The 22728-nt window shown below is 52.6% G+C and overlaps 8 protein-coding genes across 8 annotated transcripts; 6 read left to right on the forward strand and 2 right to left on the reverse strand.

Moving 5' to 3' along the window:
* Nucleotides 1-65: 65 nt before the first annotated feature.
* PFLUO_LOCUS6624 (uncharacterized protein) lies at nucleotides 66-1820 on the reverse strand (the record flags this gene model as incomplete). The annotated part of the gene is made up of 3 exons (XM_073784183.1): nucleotides 66-969; nucleotides 1039-1603; nucleotides 1661-1820. The coding sequence occupies 3 exons, from the start codon at nucleotides 1818-1820 to the stop codon at nucleotides 66-68; spliced, it is 1629 nt and encodes a 542-aa protein (XP_073640664.1).
* A 1026-nt stretch (nucleotides 1821-2846) lies between these two features.
* Nucleotides 2847-4288, forward strand: PFLUO_LOCUS6625 (uncharacterized protein; the record flags this gene model as incomplete). Its single annotated transcript, XM_073784184.1, has 2 exons — nucleotides 2847-3226; nucleotides 3301-4288. The coding sequence occupies 2 exons, from the start codon at nucleotides 2847-2849 to the stop codon at nucleotides 4286-4288; spliced, it is 1368 nt and encodes a 455-aa protein (XP_073640665.1).
* A 288-nt stretch (nucleotides 4289-4576) lies between these two features.
* On the forward strand, nucleotides 4577-6487 carry PFLUO_LOCUS6626 (oxygen-dependent protoporphyrinogen oxidase; the record flags this gene model as incomplete). Its single annotated transcript, XM_073784185.1, has 3 exons — nucleotides 4577-4888; nucleotides 4945-5643; nucleotides 5702-6487. 3 exons carry the CDS (start codon nucleotides 4577-4579, stop codon nucleotides 6485-6487), a joined length of 1797 nt encoding a protein of 598 aa, XP_073640666.1.
* A 521-nt stretch (nucleotides 6488-7008) lies between these two features.
* Nucleotides 7009-7644, reverse strand: PFLUO_LOCUS6627 (uncharacterized protein; the record flags this gene model as incomplete). Its single annotated transcript, XM_073784186.1, has 1 exon — nucleotides 7009-7644. The coding sequence occupies one exon, from the start codon at nucleotides 7642-7644 to the stop codon at nucleotides 7009-7011; it is 636 nt and encodes a 211-aa protein (XP_073640667.1).
* A 226-nt stretch (nucleotides 7645-7870) lies between these two features.
* PFLUO_LOCUS6628 (qcr9 subunit 9 of the ubiquinol cytochrome-c reductase complex) lies at nucleotides 7871-8438 on the forward strand (the record flags this gene model as incomplete). The annotated part of the gene is made up of 5 exons (XM_073784187.1): nucleotides 7871-7882; nucleotides 7941-8041; nucleotides 8073-8138; nucleotides 8221-8269; nucleotides 8379-8438. 5 exons carry the CDS (start codon nucleotides 7871-7873, stop codon nucleotides 8436-8438), a joined length of 288 nt encoding a protein of 95 aa, XP_073640668.1.
* Nucleotides 8439-9110: 672 nt separating this feature from the next.
* Nucleotides 9111-15607, forward strand: PFLUO_LOCUS6629 (E3 ubiquitin-protein ligase ubr1; the record flags this gene model as incomplete). The annotated part of the gene is made up of 2 exons (XM_073784189.1): nucleotides 9111-15280; nucleotides 15340-15607. 2 exons carry the CDS (start codon nucleotides 9111-9113, stop codon nucleotides 15605-15607), a joined length of 6438 nt encoding a protein of 2145 aa, XP_073640669.1.
* Nucleotides 15608-15931: 324 nt separating this feature from the next.
* PFLUO_LOCUS6630 (uncharacterized protein) lies at nucleotides 15932-17631 on the forward strand (the record flags this gene model as incomplete). Its single annotated transcript, XM_073784190.1, has 2 exons — nucleotides 15932-16089; nucleotides 16155-17631. 2 exons carry the CDS (start codon nucleotides 15932-15934, stop codon nucleotides 17629-17631), a joined length of 1635 nt encoding a protein of 544 aa, XP_073640670.1.
* Nucleotides 17632-21403: 3772 nt separating this feature from the next.
* On the forward strand, nucleotides 21404-22613 carry PFLUO_LOCUS6631 (uncharacterized protein; the record flags this gene model as incomplete). Its single annotated transcript, XM_073784191.1, has 3 exons — nucleotides 21404-21626; nucleotides 21687-22403; nucleotides 22456-22613. The coding sequence occupies 3 exons, from the start codon at nucleotides 21404-21406 to the stop codon at nucleotides 22611-22613; spliced, it is 1098 nt and encodes a 365-aa protein (XP_073640671.1).
* Nucleotides 22614-22728: the final 115 nt, after the last annotated feature.

Here is a 22728-nt window from a genome sequence, read left to right on the forward strand (position 1 = left end):
TGAATGCCTAGAAAAACTTCAGCGACATAATTCATAACCCCGGCCCAGCCAGTGCCCCCTTTTTTTCAAGCAACGACACCTTCTTTAGACCGGTACCTTGTCGCATCCTCACCCTCCTTGACAAACACACAATTGAACTCCGACCCAGGACTCAGAGTAACCTCGAACTGCAATATGGGGTCCTCAACACGATTCTTTCCGCTAACAGGCATGGCAATAATTTGCTCATACGTCTGCAAGATCCGGATAAGGGTATACCCCATCTCAATAGTCGCAAACTGCTGCCCGATGCAAATGCGTGGTCCGCCGTTAAACGGAACAAATTGCCAGGGACGAGGACTCCAGCCCGATGTCCAGCGCTCGGGAATCCATTTCTTGGGATCGATGTAGTTGGCCGAGTCTGGTCCATCGTATAGATCGGCATCGCGCTGCATCAGCATCGTCGAGTAGACAATGCGCGTGTTGGCGCGCACGCCGACGGGGGCCAGTCCGTCTGGTCCACCGCCGCGGGGGAGTGTGGTGTCCTTCAGTGAGTAGCGTACGTTGAATGGGACGACGGGGTAAACGCGCATAGTCTCGTTGATTACAGCATTGAGATACTTCATGTCCTTCAAGTCCGCGTAGCTGGGTTTCTGGGCATTGGCGCCAACACCTAGCCGTTCCCGGATTTCCTCGCGCAGTTTGGCAACTACTTCCGGGTGTCGTGCGAGTTCAAACAGACAGAAGGACAATGTGCCTGCTGTGGTGTCGCGGCCAGCAAGGAGAACTGCTACCAGCTGATCGCGCAACACTCGCGGGTCGCGGGTGAACCGCGCGAGTGCGTCGAGAAAGGTATCCCGCTTCGAGAGCTGCTGGTCGAGTTCCTCGGAGGTGAGTGAGAGGACACGTTGGATGTAGGGCTGGATAAAGTCATCCATCACCTTGAGATCCCTGCGGAACTGCTTGCGAGACAGGAAAAAGCCGAAGACCCTGTTTGTCATAGTCATAGATCAGAGATTGGCCAATAGTAAAGCAAATCAACATCGCACAAGATCTTACCCAAATCGGAAAAACTGTGACTGTCGTTTTTGCACATATCTAAACGCCTCCGCAAATTTCGTCTCCGGGTTCTCAAGACTATCTGTCCCATGGCCAAGCAGATAATCCGTTGCTGCGTCGAGGGTAAACCGATAGAACAGCGAGCCGACATCGACAACCTTGCTTCCGCGAGGCGCATTGCTCCCACCGAGCAGGGGAATAAGATTTTGCACATGCTTTTCAAAGATCTCGGTATCGACAATGCGCTCGCGCACGAACATTGGCCGGATGAGCTGTCGCGACCGAGACCACAATTCCCCGTCCGTGGCGAAGATGCTATCACCCAGAAACTCCTTCCACTCACGGTGGAAAGACTCTCCTTTGCCGTAGTCTGCGAACTGGCCCGTGAGCAGTGCTTTGATGTTCTCTGGATCCGTAGTCGTCACGATACGGGTGGAGATGCCGGTATCTAGCTCGGCCGTTTTGCAGTTTGTCTGGCCGCCTGCGGTGACGATAGAGTTCTTCCAGAATTCGAGGTCGCGATGAGCCAGGTTTGCTTGTTGGCCCTTGTAGACAAAATCCAGAGCTGGATTAGAGGTCAGTCATGGCTTCTTTTTCTTTTCTTTGGACTGAGTTGTCATACCATAAGGGAGACGGAATTTGATCTTGGGGGCCCTGGCTCCAAGACGTGAAGTTTGCGCAGAGACCTGGATCTTGCGAAATAGACAGAAGAAAACGAAAAGCCCTAAGCACCACAGTGATGCCCGTCCGGGCGTCATGCCCATGAGGATATCTTCAATCATGGTGGTCGATGAAAGAGTATTGTTAGGAGTGGTTAGAGAGATACAATGGCCGGGTATTAAGTACCCCAGAAATTATAAAAAGGGGAGGGGTAGCTGAGCTGATCATGATCCGACATACGAAGCTAGTAGAGGGAAATTACTGATCCTAGGTATGCTTGCGAGCCCCGCTTTGATGGCAATGACTTCATTGGATGTCGTAGAAGATCCACTTCCTACGGACAGTACTTAGTTTTCATCATGTTGTTATTGTCGGTGTGAGTCGTGAACCTCCCCCGCGTTAGACATTGCTCTCTAAATGCATTCTGGCTATGTACCGTGGACCTCGGTCTGGCCCCGGCTGCATATGATCTCGAACTCCGTCACGATCGACGCTGGACTGTGGTTGGTGCAGGAGACGCCACATTAAGCCTCAACACGGCTCTTTCAAAGGGGAGCCTGAAAAATCAAAAACGGTCATAGTTCTGTCTAGATTAGAGGATGGATTTGAGGCTAGCTCGAATGTGAGGAGTAGGGCATGGAAATAGACACCGTATATGAAATATAAACTACAAATGCACCAACATATATCTCGAAAGGCTGGAATGTGTGTTCGTAATCCAATCCGACTAGATCTTTCCCAGGTCTTGTGAGATGCCAACTACAATACGATATCATCAGTAGTATAAATATAGAAGCTGTACCGTAACAGTCCAGAGAGGTACTACTAAGCCAGACACGGCGCTTCCGCTTTGGGAAGAGTATGTTTGCACTGTTTGCACCTGCATATCACATGACCGTTCCCAGACCCATTTTGGCGCCTCCGGACTTCTTCAGCGCAACAACTCACTGTCGCGATTCTACTTGTCGGCAGCAACGGAATTTGTCACTCTCGACCATCCTGACGGATATCATCACTCATTCACTCCTTTCCCCTTCCACACAGCCGAGATCCACTGTCCAACCGAGCGCTCGTATTGGGTGGCGTCGCAAAACATCTTTCTCGCCCGTCCTTGAGCTCGTCCTCCACGCCTCCCCTCTTCCCTCACCATGCTTCCCACCATCACCGTCGGCTCGCCCCTGGCGGAGGCGATTGCTAATGTCATCCCACCGAAACTGGTCGAATTTGGCTGGAGTGAAGATGGAAATGATCCGGCCTTGATAGAATACGTCGTCCTGATGCTCGCCAACGGCAAGTCCCAGGAGCAGATCGCCACCGAACTTTCGAACGATCTTCTCGGCCTCGAGGAAGGCGACACCCAGGCCCTCGAGTTTTCGAAATGGCTGTTCGGCCAGGTTGACATGCTCAACCAGCAAATCAACGGTGTCAGTGAGCCTGTGCAGGCGATTCCTTCCATGGGCCAGGAGTCAGTCATGCAAGAAATGAATGGGCAGGATGCAGATATGATTGATGGTGCAAGCGACGCGATGTGAGTCTTTCCATCCTCCTTCACAAAATACAAGTATACTAATGCCGATTTATGAAAAGACCCACTGGACCTAGAGCCATGCGCGGCGCAAGACAGGGCAGAGGAAGGATGCTCAACCAAATCAACAAGAGTCTCGATCGTGGCGATGCCGCTCTTCATCGCGTTCAGGGCCAGCGAGGTAACGGACGTATCGGCGGGCAGAACCGAAACCAAAACCAAACGAGAGGCCGTGGCCGAGGCGGCCGAGGCGGAATGGGCATGTATGGCAACAACATGGGCGCTGGGATGCAGATGAGCCCCGAAAATCAGATGCAGCTCATGTCCATGATGGAGGAACAGGCGCGGATGATGTCTCAATTAATGCCCGGTTTTGTTCCCCCTGCAGTCAACCCGGCTTTCCAGCAAAACGGCGGCCAGCAAGGACGCTCTCTCTTCGACCGGGTTGAACGACAGGGGGGCCAGCGCTTCAATAAACGTGGACCGCGATCGAATGGCGCGGGTGATGGAGCTTCCGCAGAAGTGGATATGGACACTGCAATGGATGGAGAGCAGGATGAGAACAGCACCTGCCGCTTCAACCTTCGATGCACGAAGAAAGATTGCCAATTCGCCCACCAATCTCCAGCTGCTCCCGAGGGCGTGGCGATTGATGTATCTGATGTCTGCTCATTCGGCGCTGCCTGCAAGAACCGCAAATGTACCGGCCGCCATCCCTCGCCCGCCGTGAAATCGGCTCACCAGGCCGAAGCGATGTGCAGGTTTTTCCCTCATTGCACCAACCCGCACTGCCATTTCCAACACCCGGATATGCCGATTTGCCGCAATGGCGGCGACTGCAAGACCGAAGGATGCAAGTTCACCCACCTCCAGGCCATGTGCAAATTCAACCCTTGTCTCAACGCGCATTGCCCGTACAAGCACGCCGAGGGTCAGCGAGGAGCCAACGTGTGGAAAGCCGGAGGCCATGTCAGCGATCGCAAGTTTGTGGACCATGAGAATGGACCCGAGGAGCTGATCAAGCCGGAGGGTGAGGGCGTGCAAGGCCAGGAGCTTGCGATCTAGGAAAGAAAATGATGCCATGTACAATCTGAACTTGTGATGATGACTTGGGAGATTTTCGGGGAGGGCGTTCCAATTTGTTTTGGCATTTTGCTTGTTTGTAGGCCTATGTACATAGATGAAGATATTATTCCCCTTGGTGCGACAACCACGCTTGGTTTCTTCGTGACTGAATGTCTCATTGTAACTACAGTTAGTTTGTATGTGCTTAAGTAAGCCCGTAGTGTAACTATCTCTCCACTGCGGATTTCCTTCCCCAGCTTGTTTGACCTCGTCCCCCGCGCCGCGGATATGCGACCATTATGTGTCTCTAACCAGACACTCAGAGTAGGGCAGCGGTCATTACTAGTCTCTGTCCTCAATGGCCAGCGACGCGCATACAATGTCGCCGTGCTCGGCGGCGGCATCACCGGCTTGAGCGCCGCGTGGATGATCACACAACAGCCCTCCTGCCCCTCGGTCACTCTTTACGAGAAGTCATCCCGCTTGGGGGGTTGGATGGACAGTGAAACTATTTCTGTGCCCGGCGGAAAGGTGGTGTTCGAGTATGGTCCGAGAACACTCCGAGGCGCGTCGCCGACCTCAAAACCTCTCCTCAACATGGTATGAGCACTCGGCTTGCCATCACCGCACACAGACACTAACCCGACCTGCAACAGATCGCAAGACTAGGCCTGTCTGCTGAAGATTTTATTATCACCCCGAAAGACCATCCCGCCGCGGTCAATCGCTACATATACTACCCCGACCATCTGGTTCGCCTTCCCACGCCTATGCCCGGAGCCGGCTTTAAAAACAACATGTTCAACCTTGTTCAGACTGTGGCAGACGAGCCATTGTTCAAATCGTTTCTTTCGGGCATGTTCTCGGACCTGACTACGCCGCCGCGAGAGCCAGCGGAGTGGACACAGGACGAATCCATGGCCAGATTCATTTCTCGCCGATTCAACTCCACCATTGCAGATAATCTGCTCTCCGCAGTCATGCATGGCATCTATGCAGGTGATATCGACCGATTAAGCGCCCAGGCTCTGCTGGGCGGACAGCGCAACCTCGAGGCGCATGGCGGGGTCTTGGCCGGTCTTTTCAAATTAGCCATAGGCCAACGGGAGATGGTGCAAATAGATGATTATTTGGCATCTATATCCATGGACGACCGCATTCTCGGTGCTCCTTCATCCAGCGGCTCAGAGCTGGCAGAACGCCTGGGCAAGGCTAGCACGTTCTCATTCAAGAACGGCAATAGCAAGCTGGTCGATGCGTTGGAAGCCTCCTTGAAGAAACATCCCAAGGTCAAGGTGGTTAAAAACGCAGACATCACCTCTCTCCGAAGGGAACCCAATACTCGCCAAATCAACGTATGCTCAGTTCACTCCGTCATTGCCCTCCTTCCTGATTTCTAATGCGCGTTTCCAGATCACATCTCAAGCAGAAGGTCACCAAACCTTTGACCGTGTCATTGCCACAATACCAGCGCCTGAGTTGGCTCAGCTCTTGGCTTCAAGTAACCACGCCCAGGGTTACGCCCCCACTGAGACGATCAAACGACTTCGGAAACAAAACTACGCCACGACGGTGAGGGTGGTGAATCTATATTACGAGAATCCCTCTCTACTGCCCCCTGGAATCAATGGTTTCGGCTACCTGATTCCTCGCTCTATTCCCTTCGACCAAAACCCAGAATGCGGACTGGGAGTGATCTTCTCCGCCGGGGTCGCCAACGACGGCAGTCCACTGGGCACGCAGCTCACCGTGATGTTCGGTGGCCACTACTGGGACGGCTGGAAGGACAGCGACTACCAAGATCACGACTCCGCCCTCGAAATGGCGCGCACCATGCTAGAGAGACATCTGGGAATTAAGGAGAAACCACTCGTCACGAGCAGTAAGCTTCAAAAGAATGCTATCCCCCAGTACACCGTCGGCCACCTGGACCGCATGTATCTGCTGTCCAAAACGGTGCGTGACGAGTGGGACAAGCGCCTCACCCTTACAGGGAACTGGTACAACGGTGTCGGTGTGCCTTCCTGTGTCAAGCAGGGTGTTCTGGCCGTACAGTACGGCACTCGTGCAGTGTTGTTTGATCACCGCAATGCTTACTCGTTGAGGAGATATGATATCCAGAACTGGGAACTCGAAGGCGGCCTTGTTATGCCTCCCATTCGAATTGATGAGTGGGACAGGAACGAGAGGCATAACTAGTTATGGTCGTAGTTGCTCAACGTGGCGCCCGCTTGTTCTTGTTGTGTATACTATGGAGAGGGTGGTTTGTACATTGTCTATTTCGGATCTTTGAGAGATAAAAACAACATAAATGGAATAGAACTAGACCACAGTACCTTGGTCTGATATCTTCACATCCCCAGCTCGGATTTCCACTTGTCATATGCACTCCAGGTGGACGCGTGTCGACACATGGGTATTGTTCACTCGTCGACGAGGCAGTCCCCGTACGTTGAATGCCGCGGTGCATGTGATTGTGAGGAATGCAGAGCTCGCTCGGAGAACTGATGGGCCCATGAGAAGCCGGTGAGCTTGTCGGACATTCTTTCAAGCGTGGTTTTTCAAGCTGAGTGAAGATGGGCTGGGCCTGGGACTGGAAGTCTTTCCGGGATGGGTTTCACAGTGTGGCACCGAGACAATCGAGGATGAGGCGGACGGATCGGGATTTTTGACTCGAACAAGGTTCGTAGAGTCCCAGCTTGGATAAGAAGAGAGGGAGATCAGGCATTTTCCTTGACATTGTCCTCCTTGTCGCCGTTGACGTCAATCCCAAGCGCATTCAGCTGCCGCACAAGCTCCTGGATCTTGATCACTTTTTCTAGCTGCTCCGGCAGCAGTGCCTCGCCCTGGTTCTTCTTCTCGCGCAGATCTCGCGCCTGGCGGAGCTTCTTCCTGAGATTGCGGGCTTTCTTCTCCTTCTCAGCCTCAGCATCCTCAGCCGACTCTGGTTTCGTTTCCACAGGAACAGCAGGAGCAGGAGCACGCCAGTTCTCCGACTCCGCACCCTTCTTCTCGTCCTCCCTATCCTCTCCCTCAGCCTTGGCTTTCTTTCGCGCCTCCCGCCGCTTGGCGTTCTTGTTGCTGGCTGCGGTCCCGCTGCTTTGGGCAACCGTCTTGTCTTCTTCGCTGCTTAGCCCGTCTGCGCCCGGCACGCCACCCTTCCCGCCACGGTTCTTCCACGCAGCTGCCGCGCGATTCTTGTACAGCTCCACATCCTCGGGGGGCTTGTAGCCCGGACGGACACGAATTTCGCGGCGTTTGGAGCCGTCGGCTCGCACAGAGGAGGGGATGTAGCGCTCTCCGGTGGCGGCGTCGGTGGTGATTCCTGATTTGGAGACGCTGTCAGGCGTGTCCATATTGGAAGAAACCAGTGGACTAGAAATTGATGCAGGAGGAATAGTTAGTAGTCGAGGCACGCACTGAAGATAGGTAGTAAAGAGGAAGAAAACAGTCAGGCGGGCGGCCAATCACGGGCGGAGAATGCCGGCAGTTTTCGTGCTCGCAACTTCTTCCGTCGTCTTCCTCGTCTTGTCTCTTTCCCACTCCAATTCACTTCGATCCACTCGCCTCCCTCCCTTCACAATGGCTGGCTCAGTGAGTTGCCTTCAATTGATTTCTGCTCGACTAGTTGTGCTGACTGTTGCAATCCCAGATCTCCAACGTGATCTACCAGTTCGTCCACCTGTCCCTCGACCCAGACCCAGACCCAGACCACCCCCAACCACCGGTTGCTGGTCGCAGACGTGCCAATGGGTGCTAACCAATGCTCTTTTGCACTCTCCAGGACCTTCATCCGCAAGAACGCGATCTTCGTGACCTCGATCTTCGCCAGTGCCTTTGCCTTCGAGCTGTGCGTTACATCCCGACCCGCGAACTGTGTAGTGTCATACAAGAAGACACTCTGGCTGACCCTGTTTTCTCTTGCGAAATAGTGCCTTTGATACCGGCTCCAACAAGCTCTGGGATGCTGTCAACCGCGGTGTATGTCTATCCTTAAATTCCCGCCTCTATCACGCTCTTCCCTGTTACACCCACACCCCTGATCTTTGGCTGCGCCTTTGCTGACTCTTTCTCCCTTTCGGTGGTTCAGCGGCAATGGAAGGACATCAAATTTCAGTACATGAATAAGGAGGAAGAGGATGAGGATTAAGCAGTTAGAAGAAGATCTGTGTGATTGAAGATGGGCGCAGCTCCAGGGGAAGCGCCGATGTGGCTGTCCAGTCATTAGTGAAGCAAGACTGTGTTGATAGAACTTGATTGTATTTTTCCCCTCTTCTTCCCATCTTATGAGGCTCACTTGGATGTAAATACGGTCGAGTTACACTGTAGTTCGGGTGCATAGTTGACTAGGGTATCGGTCTCAGTCATCAGTGGCGTGGAGACCGACCGATGACACCGATGTCATAGCCAGATCTTCTCCGCCTCGAGTTCTTCAAAGATTCACCAATCCTCTCTCTATCTCGGTGCACGACAATCGACGACCTTTACGATCTACCGCGATCCTCTAATCATTCCGCTCTCACCTCCCTCTCTCCAGTTGTGCCCGTGTCAGCCTGCCAACGCATTCTCAAACCGAACCCCACTACCCAGAATCCTATCGAATCCTTGAGACACAACAGCAACCTGCATTGGCCGATCATCTTCGCCTCGACCTGACACACTCGCATTTGCGTTTTGACCGCATTAACCCTCGGGACCACTGCTCGCCCTCGTTTCCTCCACATTCGGACTGATTCCGTCTCACGCGCCCAGCTCTTCTCCCGGCGCTTGTGACAGTCGACCGACTGCGGCAACCCACCCCTCGCCCGCCGTCGAAAGAGCCATGCTCATGCTCGCAGAATGTGAGAGAATCCTCGGCAATGGTCTCCTGAGCCTACCTTCGCAACACAACTTTCGCTATGGTCCGCAGGCCGAGCGCGCCCTGCTAGAACTGCTGTTCCGATCGCTCGTGGGACACAATGACGAGCTCATCGGGCATCTGTTTGCCGACGGGATACCCACGGGGCCCTGGAAGCTGGCTGAGGCACAGGGTGCTCGTGAAGGCGCTGAGTATAGCGAGGCCGCGCGGGGCAAACGATGCGGGCATATCTTTCGGGCCGGCGAAGCTACCTACCGATGCGTGACCTGCGCCGCGGACGATACATGTGTGCTGTGCAGCCGGTGCTTCGATTCATCGGACCACACCGACCATCAATATCAGATCTCGCTCTCGTCAGGGAACTGTGGCTGCTGCGACTGCGGTGATGAGGAGGCATGGAGACTACCGCTTTTCTGCGCCATTCATACGGACAGTGGCAACGTCAAAGGGAAAGAACGTGCACAGTGCGAGCTGCCGCCCGACTTGGTGTCTTCTATCCGGCTGACCATCTCGCGCACCCTCGATTACTTCTGTGATGTCATCTCCTGCTCGCCCGAACAATTGCGCCTGCCCAAGACCGTCGAGGGCATCAAGCAAGATGAAGTCGAGTCTCGACTGAGCCCCAGCTGGTATGGAGCGGGCGACCCGGAGGAGGAGGAGCCAGAGTTCGCACTCATGCTGTGGAACGACGAGAAGCATGCCATCAAGGATGTTGCGGAGCAGGTTACTCGTGCCTGTCGTGAACGAAACAGCTTTGGCGTTGCACGAGCCCATGAGACACACGACATTGGCCGCAGCGTCGTCAAATACTCCAAGGACTTGCAGCGATTACTGGATGTGTCGAAGATTATCGAGGAGATCAAGGTCACGGTCACCGTGCGCTCTGCACGCGACACCTTCCGCGAGCAGATGTGCGCGACGATTGTCGAATGGCTAGCCGATATTGCTGGGTGCAGCATTCTCGACGATAACGAGATCTTCAGACAGGTTGTTTGCGAGGAACTGCTCAGTCCGTGGCGGAAAGGGAGCGGTGCCTACAATGCGGATATCGGAAGAAAAGGCATCGATGACCACCAACGATACGACACCCTATCCGCGCGTTCCATTATGCTCACAGTGTCGCCCCAGGGCGGGGTAGTCGTGACGACTGGTGACGATGAGGATGAAGATATCGACGACGGCAACGACCAGGATATGGATGAAGACTGGGTTGAAGCGCACGACGACGCGGATGATGAAGATGACGAGATGGAAATTGAACTTGCTACGCAGCTCCAGGCTGAGGACAATGAGGATGAAGATATGGACATGGGCACCACCGATGAAGACATTGCTGCGCGCATGCGCATGATTACAGCGCTTGCTCGTGCTCGCGTACAGCGGATGGCCGCTAGATCTCCTGAGGCGACGGAGCAGCCTCCAGCGCAACAAGATCGGTCCACACCGTCTCGCGAGACGGAGAATCAGGCCCCTCCCTCCGATGGCTACGTGGCTATTCCTCGGACTCCGTCTGGCGTAGTCAAGCCCCCTCCGGCGCGGGCAGAGAGTCATTGGCAAGTCCGACCACCTGTGCCTGCCCCAGGCGAAAAGGTTCCAGTGTACGAAGATCTGTGGCAACGCACTCGCTTGGATTGCCTGGTCCTTTATGATCTGAGACTATGGAAGAAGACACGAACTGATCTGCGGGATCTATATATCAGCACCGTCGTCAACGTGCCCCAGTTCAAGCGGATCATGGGTCTCCGCCTGTCCGCGTTGTATACGGCTCTGGCCCAACTGTACCTTATTGCGGACCGGGAACCAGATCACTCCATTGTCAACCTCTCGTTGCAACTTCTGACTACGCCTTCAATAACCGAGGAGATTGTGCTCCGAGGCAACTTCCTCACCAAGGTTATAGCCATTCTCTATACCTTCTTGACTACCAGACAGGTTGGTGAACCACAGGCTGTCAACCCCAATGCTACGCTAGCTTTTGATGGATCGGTGACAAATCGACGCCTATATCATTTCTTCCTCGACCTCCGCTACCTCCTTCAATCAGAGTACGTGCAACATCGGGTGCGCACCGAGGAACAATACCTCTCCCAATTCTTGGATCTTGTCAAGCTGTCGCAAGGCATCTGTCCCAATGTGCGCGCGGTAGGCGAACACGTGGAGTACGAAACCGACACCTGGATCAGCGCCTCAATCCTCATGCGCGAGATCAACCGGCTGTGCCGCCAATTCTGCGAGGCCTTCCGAAACCCCGCAAATGACAATGCCCATAACCTGTTGAGGGCTATCAAAACCACAACGATCACCACGATCGTGCATTCGGCTGGCGTGGAACGCAAACGATTTGACCAAGCAGAGATCAAAGAGGAAGTCCGCTTCAAGACCCTGCCACCATTCGATTTCGAAGTCGGTCCATCTGGTGAAGTCCCTTGCCACCGCGTGATTGAGTTTGTCGTTGATCGCGGGTGGATCAGTTTCCATCATGCTCTACACTATACCCTCTCCTGGCTCATCGAATGTGGCCGCAACATAAGCAGCGATGCGATGCGAAACATCCTCTTTGAAGCCGCCCGGGCTGCGAAGAACGAATTGCATGTTGCTAAAGCTGCCGGCAGTAAAATTGTTGATGACAGTCTCCTCACTTTCGGCCCGGAAGATCTACTTCTCACAATGTTCGACTACCCGCTGAGGGTCTGTGCCTGGCTTGCGCAGATGAAAGCTGGAATGTGGGTTCGCAATGGGCTCAGCTTACGCCACCAGGCGTCGCAGTATCGCGGCGTTTCATCCCGCGATTTTGCTTACTACCGCGATATCTTCCTTTTGCAGACGGCGCTGGTGACCTGCGACCCTAGCAGGGTACTTGCATCTATTGCACATCGGTTTGGGATGGTGGACTGGATGGCCCGAAATTACATGCCTCGCCCTGGTTACGAGGACTCCCAGATCGTTGACGTCGCAGAGGAATTTGTTCATTTGCTTGTCATTCTGCTGACAGACCGCACCTCTCTGACGGCCATCGATGACAGCACGCATTTGACCCATGAGAACATCAGTCGCGACATTGCCCACGTTCTCTGCTTCAAGCCTCTCTCTTTCTCCGATCTTTCTGGCCGCCTCAGTGACAAGCTGCTTGACTCGGACATGTTCCAAGATGTGTTGGACGAAATTGCCAATTTCCGCCCACCGGAAGGCTTGAGTGACACCGGAACCTTCGAGTTGAAGGGCGAGTACCTCGACCTGATCGACCCTTATAGCGCGCACTATACAAAGAACCAGCGCGACGAGGCGGAGAACATCTACAAGGAGTGGATGGCGAAAAAGACCGGCAAGAAGGCGGCAGATATTGTGTTCGAACCGAAGCTTCGTCCAATCAGTTCTGGCATGTTTTCTGAGCTACCCCGTTTCACGGGGACTATGCTCTTCGCTCAGATTGTGCACCAATGCTTGGAGTACGTTGTGACATCCAAGGAGTGCACACCGAGTATTCCGCCGACGCGAGTAGAGACTTTCCTTCAGGTAATTCTGCATCTTGTTCTTGCTGCAGCCTTGGAGGATAACTCTCAGGAGACCGAGAGTACCTTTGAGCACAAGAATTCCTTCAACTGGCATGCTCTGTCGAAGACCCGTGAGATCAAGGCAGGCAGTCTCACCATCGTTGGTCTCTTGGAGAAGATCTCGGTGATGGATGAGTTTGCTGCCTGCGGGCCCAAGATTCGTCACATCCTCAAACGCCTGTGGCAGAAACGCCCTGAAACATTCACATCCGCAACTGCCTCGCTTAAGTTCCCGTTCGACCGCATTGATACCAACTCCCCTGCCATTGACGCGGACAATGAGAAGGAACTGAAAAAGAAGCAGGCCCAGGAACGCCAAGCAAGAGTGATGGCGCAGTTTCAGCAACAACAGCAGCAATTTCTGAACACCCAGGGCGCGTTCGACTGGGGCGAAGAGGATTTCAGCGATTTGGAGTCGGAGACTGGGACTGCCACTGAAACGAAAACGTGGAAGTATCCCAACGGTACTTGCATTCTGTGTCAGGAGGAAACAAATGATTCCAGACTCTATGGCACCTTTGCTTTGATTCAGGACAGCACTATTTTGCGGCAGACAGATATTCGTGACCCGGACAGGATCCGAGAAGCACTGAAGACTCCGTCGAGCCTCGATAGATCAGCTGAAACTATGCGGCCATTCGGGGTTGCTGGTGAGAATCGCACGACGATCAAGCGGCTGGACTCCTCTGGTGGGGAAGTTATCAGTGAGAAGATTGGTTTGAGCAAGGGCTTTAACCTGAAGAGCACGCTCCGTGGGCCGGTGACCACTGGCTGTGGGCATATCATGCATTATCATTGTTTTGAGGTTTACTACACGGCGACCGAAAGGCGCCACAGCCACCAGATTGCGCGCAATCATCCGGAAAATACCATGCTCAACGAGTTTGTCTGTCCTCTGTGCAAAGCACTCGGCAACGCGTTTCTTCCAATCACTTGGAAGGGCAAGGAAGAGTCTTACCCTGGTCCGCTGAACACAGCTACTTCATTTGATCAATGGATGACCACTGGCCTGAAGAACGCCCTGAATAATCAGCAGAATTTTACTGTGCTTATGGAGAAGGAGAGGTCGTCTCAGCAATCCTACTCTGATCTTTTCATCGGCTATCTTTCGAAAACCTTGGTCCTGCCACTCTCCACCAAGATCGATCAGCTTATGGCTTCCTCGCCCTCATCAACCGCTGCTGCGCAGTATCTTTCGTCATCACGGATGGCTATGCCCGGTCTTTTCCCCTCTCCCGAAGACATCACGCCATCCAGTCCGCTTCAGCAAGTATCCAGTCCCTCAGACAGCCCCATGTCAGAGCTTCTTCAAATCTACAAGAGACTGAAGAAGACGATGAAAGTGAACCACATCAACTCGACGTTCAACAAATCGCCTGAGACAATTGGTAATGACGATCTAGTTCACATGGACTCCCTGATCCGGAGTTTCGGATTTAGCATCTCGGCGGTTGAGATCGCGCATCGTGGTCTGGATTCTGAGCCGGGGTCGACGTTGCTGAGCAAGATTCCTTCCTTGACGCTAACGCATCTCCGTGTTCTGGCCGAGACGGCTCTCACCTATGCTGCGGTTGGATGTCTTCATTCCTCCAGTTCACCGAAGAGCCGTCCGACGCAGGAGTTCCACGAGATGCATCGACAGAAAATCTGCCAGTTGCTCGTCGGGCATCCCTGTCTGAGTGGCACGCCCCTGCTGAATGATGTTCGCAACATTGAGCCTCTGCTTGCCATAGACACGTTTGTGTTCATGGCAGAGTGCTCGCTTTCGCTGCTGCCGGTTCTTCATGTCGATGTGCGGCATCTTATTCATATGTGCTATGTCGCGGAGATTGTCAAGGTCGCCGTGACATTCATCCTCTGGCCGCTAGGACTGAAGGAGGAGATTTCCCAGCATGGGGAAGCGTACCTACTGGACGCTGAGCTGTCGGATGAGCAGTACGGGGCTACGAAGCACTTCTTCGACTCGGTCGTTGCTGAGCTCAAGGCCAACTCCGTCGGACGCGCCGAGGGTTCGTCGTTCCCTGCCGAGAGCGGCTACGTCAAGGATGGAGAGGAATCTGTCACGCCAGGCGTCATCATCGCCATCCGCCGGCTGGTTTCAAGCTACGCTTTGGCTTTCCTACGCAAAACTGCGATCTTGCTACATGTCCAGCACGGTGTCGAGTTCCCCCACACCGGCTTCACAGACATGGGTGCATCCGAGCTGGACCGTCTGACCAAAGCCATACAGTTGCCCTCACTCGACGAGATTTTCCTGTCCGTCAACCCGGCGCGGAAGAGCAACAGTCCCTTCGATGCGGTCATATCGGGTTGGATCTTCCACTGGAATGCCTCGCGCTCTGGGATCCGCTTCGAGGACCACCGGCTCTGGCCGAGTCTGCCACACCCTGCCATTTTTGAGCTTGTCGGTCTGCCCAAATACTACGACAGTCTGATCGAGGAGGCGAACCGCCGTCGGTGCCCGAACTCGAAGAAAGAGTTGACCGACCCGAGCATCTGTCTCTTCTGCGGAGACATCTTTTGTTCGCAGGCTGTCTGCTGCCATCATAACAAGCTGGGCGGATGTAACCAGCACATACAGAAGTAAGATTCTTCATTATCCCTTTGCTAGATTTCTAATCACTAACCTTTGTTCCTTCCAGATGTGGCAAGAACATCGGCCTTTTCATCAATATCCGCAAATGCACCGTGCTCTACCTACATAACCACAACGGCTCCTGGCATTTTGCCCCGTATCTCGACCGACACGGCGAGGTTGATCCGGGTCTGAGACGCAACCGCCAACTCATCCTCAACCAGAAACGCTACGACAGACTCCTGCGTGATGTGTGGCTGTCACACGGTGTCCCCGCGACCATCAGCCGCAAGTTGGAATCGGAGATCAACAATGGTGGATGGGAGACGATCTAATGGGATCGATGAAGATAATATACTAACGAAAAAGTTTGGATTTGGTTGGCGAGGGGAAGGTCGTCGTTGTTGCAGCATGCCGGCGAACTGGGAAGATATTTTTTTTTCATACTGGTTTTCTTTTTGCATTCACTGTACTTTCTTTCTTGCTCTGGTTTGGATTCTCTGAGTGTACATCAGACTACTAGTTCGTTGGATATCATCATGGCGTCTCTCTACTTGTACAAATCTCGCTATCTTATCAATGCCAAGATCTCCTTCTCTTCGACCTCCAACTTTCTTTCAATTCCGGCCGCACCTCAGTTCTTAAGGAAACACGCCGTCATGAACAACGAGCAATTTCGGCGGCTGCTCGCCGACAAATCAGCCTCCTCAACATCAAAGAACGCATCCTCCCCGTCAGCCCGCGATGCAGCCTCCGGAGGCGCAACACCCAGCGGAGCACTGGGCTCGCGCATGCGCTCCAGCATCCCTATGACACCGTACGCCGCCAGAGATATACTGCTCGTATTATCCTATAAAACATAAAGCTAACATCATTTCACAGCCGCTCCGTATCAGGCATCGATTTCGCGCGCCAACTAGCCGACCAGCGCAACGACCAACGCCCCACAAAGCGATTCAAATCCTCCGCCGCGCCCAAGGGTACAAAACTCCCATCCGGATATCAAGACCGTGCACAACAGCGCAGCACACAAGATGACGAGGCGGATGAGAGCGGCGGGGATGACATCCAGAAACGTGTGCGCGCGCTAGAGGAGATGGTGAAACTGGGCCAGATCGATCAGGGCACTTTTGAGAACATTTGCAAGGAACTGGGCGTTGGTGGAGATGTGGGCAGTACGCATATGGTTAAGGGGCTTGATTGGGAGCTTCTGAGGAGGGTGCGTGCTGGGGAGGATGTTTCGCAGGCCGAGGAGAAGGAGGCTGCATCAGCTCCTGTGCAGGGAGAAGCTGAAGAAGAGGCTGAGGAAAATACGGATGAGGCGTTTGAGCGGCTGATGGAGGAGAAGGGGCTGGAGGAGATACAGGCGGTACCGAGGGAGAAGAAGGAAAAGAAGAAGGGGACTATGGCGCTACCGCCGCCGCGGAAGAAGACTCGAGATGAGATTCTGAAGGAGCTTAAAGCTAGCCGTGGCGCAGCTGCACCGCCGCCGCCGCCGGAGCCATCGCTCGGGTCTAAGTTCAAAAAGTTTGGCGACGGCAAGCCCGAGAAGAAGCGGTTTGTGGAAACGGACGAGACGGGAAGGCGGCGCGAGGTGTTGCTTATTACGGATGCGGAGGGCAATTCGAAGCGGAAGACGCGCTGGCTTGATCCGCCGGTTGAAGTCAAACCTGGACTTCCTATGCCTGACAAAAGTGTGCAGCCACTTGGGATGGACGTTCCTGCTGAGATTGCAGCGAAGGCTGCTGCTGCAGCTGCGCCACCAGAGGAAGAGGATGATGATATTTTCACGGGGGTCGGGGCAGACTACGATCCCCTCGCCGACCTAGAAGATGATGAGGGGTCTTCGTCAGACGAGGAAGGCGAGAATACTGCTACGAAGCGTGAAAAGGCTCCCAAGGAAGAGGAGCAGCCTGCTACGGATTTTACGGCGCCATCCAAACCACGCAACTACTTTGCCACGGGCACCTCTGTCGCCAAACCCGACGAACCAGAAGATCGCTCCAATCCACTCGCAAAGGATCCAACCATCCTCGCCGCACTCAAACGAGCAGCGGCTCTGCGCCAAGCATCTCCCTCTTCCGAGGACGCGGAATCCCAGGACACCGATGCTGCCCTGCGAAGCAAACGGTTCCTCGAAGAGGCGCGGCGCCGAGATGCGCTGGATGCGGCGGACATGGACCTTGGGTTTGGGGGTAGCCGGAACGAAGACGGTGAAGATGAGGAAACGGTTCTGCTTGATTTCGAGGATGGCGGTGGGAAGAAGCGGAAGCGGGGCCCCAAGAAGAAGAAGGGGGATAAGGACAGTGCGTCGGATGTGATGCGCGTGGTGGAGGGGCGCAAAAAGGATGCGGAATAGTTCAATTTAGCTGTGATTCTTAAATCTAAATACCCCGTCAGAGCTGGATCTAGTTTAGTTCTTCTCTAAATGCTACTGTAAACTTGTGAATCCGTGGGTGGGTGGATGCCGTGCCTGAGCTTGAGCTTAATTAAGCTTAACTCGATCCCCATCTGGTGCCGCCTGCCGGCTGATCTAAGTGCTACCACTAACCTCACGACATACAGACTAATCCTAGCTGATCTCGTAGCAGCCCGCATAAGCATTCTCATCCACTGGGTGGCAATATACTGCTAGATACAATCTGGACCTGGTGCCTTCCCAAATAGGCCAAGTTCTTTCATTCACCAGCCAGCCAGCCCATAATAAATACCATGCCTGCCCCCGTCTCTCCTCCCATTGTTTTTCCCTCTTACAACTCTCCTCCTCTCTCTTCTTCTCATTTCTTTTCTTCCCTTACTGCTTCCCACCTCCCATCCCGTTCTTGTCTCGTCATGTTTCTTATCTTTTATCTTCCTACCATCCCCCCTGACCATGCATCTGCGTGCCTCTACTCTTGCGAGAGCCCTTCTTCCAGGTAAGAACTCTAGCGATTTCTTACTACTCTGGCTTCGTGTGCGCGCCACGAACCTTTTTTTTCAGACCTCTGGTCTCGCCTACTTGTAGGCACTTGCCATCGCCAGAATGAGTGGAAGACCTTACTCAGCCTTGGGCCCCGGCTGACGGAAGACGATTTTGTCTTCCTTTGTCCTTTAGGTATCTTTGCGACTTGCCGACGCTATCGGCAGCATTTGTCTTGCCACGGGCGAACAGCCTGCCAGCCTGCCAGCCGACATGGCATCTTTGGATCTATCTGAAGGTAAGCACCGATGACACTTGAATACGGCCAGTGGCCAATAGATCTGCCACTGACCTCGCATTTATCTTTATCTATCGCATTACCATTTTTGCATTTAGACATACCCTATGCGTAGATTAAGTCGGAGGTGCTTACACCAGCTTGAATAGCAGGCTGACGACGGTGCTTCTCTCCTTTTCCTTTTAGGTCTTTTAGGAACCGCGACATCCCCACCCCTTCGACGCATGACGACTGAGCACTGCACGCCGCGTTGGGCGTGTGCTGTTTAGTAAGTTTCTTCCTTTTGGTGCTTATAGCTTGGCTATCAAGCTGACAGCAGTGCCATACTTCTTTTGTCTAGGGAGCATGGCAGTGCTTACTTTGTTGGTGCATATCAAATACGCCACTAAGTAAATACCTCGTTTTAGTCAAGATTGAACTGTCAAGCTAACGTAGCTTTTGCCAGTACCCAAGTACACCGTCGAAATGGAATTACCTGCAGTTGGATTGCGGAATATTGGACTCCTCGTGTATTATGCAGCTTATCCATAAGTCAATATCTGTAATTAAATTTTCCGCGGGAGCTTTTTCATGGATATAGTCTCGATCCTCTCTAGAAGCACGTCGTATCGGGATTTTTAGCCGTGTCCTTCCCATTTGAGGAAACTTGCGTTGTTGCAAGAGCTAGGCAACTTGAACCGACGAGGTATGCTGGCATGTGATGTGGCTGGCTGAACTGCATGATAGTCACGAGCAACAACACGAGTGAGCCAGAGTCAATGTGGTGTTGCTCATGGTTAGTACTCTTGTTGGTTACACGACAAGCTGACGGTACGGCAATGCAGTCCTGGGCGGTTCATGCATTTCAGTTTTACAGTTTGAACTATCAAGACTGTCTCTTCATTATTCGTTGAGGGCGCTCTCAGATGCTCGATATTCTGCGCCACTATGCATCTTTCGTTGAGAAGTCAATTTGATTTACGCTCTTGTATGTCTATAACTCGAGATTACATTATTACACGGCATTTACTATAGTAAATGATTGCCGAGAACCGTGTGTATAAATATCGACACCATTCTTGCAGAGTGAGAATTGAACAGACTTCTGAAGTCAACTTTTTTCCCTCACATCATGATACATATTCAAGCTCCTTCTAGCAACATGCTTAATACTTATGATAAATATGCCTTGGGTAGAAACCAGAAAGAATCCGAACGGTAGGAAAGAAGACCTAACCTTATCGCGAGAGGTAGATATTTAACAAAGGATGCGATGAAACATCTAGGCTAAATGCACAACACAATCTACTCGTGAAAGTGACCCAAAACACCCTGATCCATCCATCGATTTCTAAAGATGATATACTGTCAGTTGCAGATATAGCAACTGGAACCGGGTAGGCCTATCATTGATCTCGCGCATAGCCCCACAGCTAATGAACGAGAAAGCATCTGGCTGAAGGATGTTTCACAAGTGTTGGAAACATCTCACACCAAGTGTTACTATCATGGGTTTGACATCTCACCGGAGCAATTCCCCAAGGAGCCAGGGAACATCGTATTTTCTGTCCACGATATAACGAAGCCGTTTCCTAAAGAGCATTGGAACCGGTATGACCTAGTTCATGTGCGACTATTGGTTGTTGCTCTCGAAGAATCCGAATACAGAGCTGCAGTCTCTAACATCTATGCCATCTTGAGTATGTCTTTCCCAACTTGATTTCTATTTTTCTTCTTTTACTTGTTCCATTTTTCTTACCTATTCAGAGCCCGGCGGCTTTCTTCAGTGGGAGGAGATCGATGAAGAAACATACATATCGGATTCCAACCCTGTCATTTGGGAGATTCGAAGGTGCTTTGGTTCTTCACTCAAGGCCGAGGGGAAATGTTTCCAAGCGTCAGCAAAGGTCTACGATGAGTGCATAGCGGCTGGTTTCTTGGATGTTGTACGGTTGGCTTATATCTCAGACTGGGATAGTAATATTCGTCTTGACACAGAGGAAAGGCTTGCTGCGATTATCGAAACGCTATATGCCAACCTTCTCTTGCGATCTGGGCAGGTTGACGACGAAAAGGCGGCATTAAGGCAGGCTGGGGAGTTGATCGAGCAACATCGGTGCCTTTGTGAGAATGGAAATTCTCCACCGCTGAAGTTGATGAGAGTTGTTGGCCAGAAGCGACTATGTGATCGGTGCCTATGAGTATGGTAGTCTCCCATGTCAGCAGTATTTTTGAATATATGTCAGTTCCCAAAGTAATATTTGCGAGCCGGGCCATCGCCTCCTACATAGCCAGCCCGCCAGTGCCCGAGAACCTGGCTACATAAGAAGGCAGGTGCTGATACAATATTATGCGACATAATACTACATTCCATTTTTGCTTTCCAAGAGTTCTTTCTTTTCCCGACGAGCATTTTATAATGTATCGTCGCCTTCACACTTCGGGTTGTCGTGTCGATCGACCGAATTTTCGGCTTTCTAGCCGATCCACATCAGTTAATGGCACTGTGTGATTTGGGCCCCATATTTCGTGATCCGTTAGGCCTTGTAAGCCGTGTACGTACCAGGTTGATGAGTTGAAATGTGTTCTCAGGGAAAGCGATTCGCATCTCATTCACATCTTCACATTCTGAACGTACATTTTCCCCGTCAAACAAGAAGGGTTATTTTCACTCGGATGTAAACGATTGACCATAGCGCAGTTATAATAGAATCTCGTATTGAAGTAATAATCACAAGATCATCTCTAACTAAACCTCCTCTCCTGGATACCCCGCACCTCAAGGCTGATAAGACGTTGGTCTACTTATACCACGCGGGTTCCACAAGCAATTGCGTGCTCCGCCGCTTTCAATATTTAAGTCAAGTGCTGAATCCGAGTATTCGACTCAAACTTTCTTAATTATTATACTGCTATATACCCCTTTATTGTCTTTATTTTGTGCCTATTATCAACATGGCTCCTGGAATTCAAGACTCTTCCCTCCCCTTGCGCCCTGCGCCCGAGTCTGACCGGGTCCAATATCCTGCGCCGTTGAAGCTTAGCGGCGCCTTGGATAAGTTCTCGTTCGAAGACACAACGCCAGTTATTGGTCGCGAGTTTGTCAACGTCAACATTGTTAATGACCTATTGAATGCCCCGAATGCCGATGATCTGGTCCGGGACCTTGCTATCACAAGTATGTAGAGGCTGCCAACCTTCCAGTTAGTAATTCGGATTCTGATCATGCATGTTCCAGTCTCTCGACGGGGTGTTGTCTTCTTCCGCGCCCAAGATAACCTCAGCGATGACCTGCAGAAGCAGCTGGTACACAAGCTAGGGCAGCTATCTGGCAAGCCAGCCGAATCAACTCTGCACATCCATCCGGTGCTTAACAACACCAACGAATTCGGTGTCAATGATGCGCAGGTCAGCTCCATCAGCTCAGTCGCCCGCAAGAAGATGTTCCGTCATGAAAACCAGCCCAACAAACGGCGTTACGATTCGGCCCAGTGGCACTCTGACATTCAATTCGAGCCCTTCCCGGCAGACTACACTTCGCTCCGGCTAACCCAGCTGCCGAAAACTGGTGGTGACACCCTCTGGGCGTCGGGCTATGAGCTCTATGACCGGTTCTCAAAGACATATCAGAAGTTTTTCGACAGTCTGACTGCAAAATATGTTGGCTCGGGCTTCCTCAATGCTGTGAAGGCAGATCCGGAAAATGTCTACGTCCATACTGAGGCACGGGGCCACCCGCAGAATGTTGGCGAGGAGCTGACCGCGGTTCATCCTATCATGCGCACCAACCCTGTGACGGGCTGGAAGAGTGTGTACGCTATTGGGCCATTCCCCAAAGAAATTAACGAGCTCAGCCTGAACGAATCGGACGAACTGCTGAAGAAATTCTACAACACTATTCTCGAGAACCACGACCTTCAGGTGAGGTTCAAGTGGAGGAACCCGAACGATATTGGTAAGTCGTATTAACTTGCGTCGTTGTTCATTTCTGATTAACTTTTTTTAAGCCATTTGGGACAACCGCTGCGCTTTTCACAGTGCCACATTTGACTACGAAGGACTCGGAGAGCGATATGGCCACCGGGCGGTTGGCATTGGCGAGAAACCGTACTTGGACCCGAACAGCATGTCACGGGCGGAGGCACTGGCTGCTGAAGATGCGTAAATGAGCTCAATGAACAGGATAAGCTAAATTGAAGGGCTCAAAGCAGGAATTCATAGTATTTTAAGATGTGGCTGCTTTGCCCATTAAATAGCATAATTGTTGAGCATACGGCCAG

The sequence above is a fragment of the Penicillium psychrofluorescens genome (genome assembly GCF_964197705.1).
Source record: "Penicillium psychrofluorescens genome assembly, chromosome: 4".
Lineage (NCBI taxonomy): Eukaryota > Fungi > Ascomycota > Eurotiomycetes > Eurotiales > Aspergillaceae > Penicillium > Penicillium psychrofluorescens.